Source organism: Papilio polytes, unplaced genomic scaffold, assembly GCF_000836215.1.
Source record: "Papilio polytes unplaced genomic scaffold, Ppol_1.0 DF822501.1, whole genome shotgun sequence".
NCBI lineage: Eukaryota > Metazoa > Arthropoda > Insecta > Lepidoptera > Papilionidae > Papilio > Papilio polytes.
Genome location: NW_013526703.1, coordinates 1 through 930, shown reverse-complemented (window position 1 = coordinate 930; position 930 = coordinate 1). Strand labels below are relative to the sequence as shown.

General features: G+C 34.8%; 1 protein-coding gene across 1 annotated transcript; it reads left to right on the top strand.

Moving 5' to 3' along the window:
• The first annotated feature begins 266 nt into the window (after positions 1 to 266).
• On the top strand, positions 267 to 873 carry LOC106106078 (microtubule-actin cross-linking factor 1-like). Its single transcript, XM_013286607.1, has 2 exons — positions 267 to 392; positions 578 to 873. The coding sequence occupies exons 1-2, from the start codon at positions 267 to 269 to the stop codon at positions 767 to 769; spliced, it is 318 nt and encodes a 105-aa protein (XP_013142061.1). The 3' UTR covers positions 770 to 873.
• The last annotated feature ends 57 nt before the right edge of the window (positions 874 to 930 follow it).

Here is a 930-nt window from a genome sequence, read left to right as displayed (position 1 = left end):
TACAGAATATATACTGAACTTGGTTTTTGAAATACCCTTCGTAATATGTTTAGATAGAATAGTAAGTGTGAAAGGGACAGACACATATGACTTCCGCGTCCTCGCGCAGTGAAAAAACTCGGTTCTTGCCAAAATGTATAGATGCATGTATATTACAATTATGTTGTTACAGAATGAATTTCCGCAAAAAAAAAAACAATAAAAATTAGATGCCATCAAAAATGGAGTTAAGTATTGTTATAGTAATAAAATATTATATTACAGCGATGGAATCTGAACCGCTTCCGGAGTCGATTGAACTTCTAGAAGGACTCATAGAAGATCACAAGGAGCTGATGGAGCACACGCAGAAGAGACAGAACGAAGTCGACAGGGTCTGCAAGGCTTACCAGGTAAAGTAACAGATTGGATGTATATTACTAATAACTCCAAAACCTCTGGATTAAATTTGCCACAGATGTGGGACAAAGACAAAGAACATAGGCTATTTTATGAGTTTTTAAGACGAAATCGTTGGCAAAAGCTAGTATGTAATCAAGATAAGGTCAATATAATAGAAATGTGTATTTTTTATTAGGTGAAGAGTCAAAGTCAAGGTCGTGAGACCACAACACGCAAGGTGTCAGCCAAGAGCGCGACGAAAGGAACACCTGGGTATGCAATTTTATACCTTACTAGCAAACGTATAAGGTTGAATTTAGTTTGCTTTGATTTTTGTTTTTTAAATTCATTTGTCATTATGCCTTTTAGTTGTACACTTGACACTTGACTCGTGTCAAAATCTGTCAAACTGCAGCTTGTCACGTTTCGTGTTGTCGTATTTGGGATAGATGAGTATAGACTTACAAGGATCATATGGCAGTTGGAAATTTTATGAACTAACAATAAATAAATAAATAAATCCTTTATTATTTCACTTTAAAAATATAC

Bases quoted from the DNA above. Each gene is read 5' to 3' on its own strand.
- LOC106106078 (XM_013286607.1), top strand. From the start codon at position 267: ATGGAATCTGAACCGCTTCCGGAGTCGATTGAACTTCTAGAAGGACTC. The intron at 393-577 runs GTAAAGTAACAG...ATTTTTTATTAG, and splicing joins GGGTCTGCAAGGCTTACCAG to GTGAAGAGTCAAAGTCAAGG.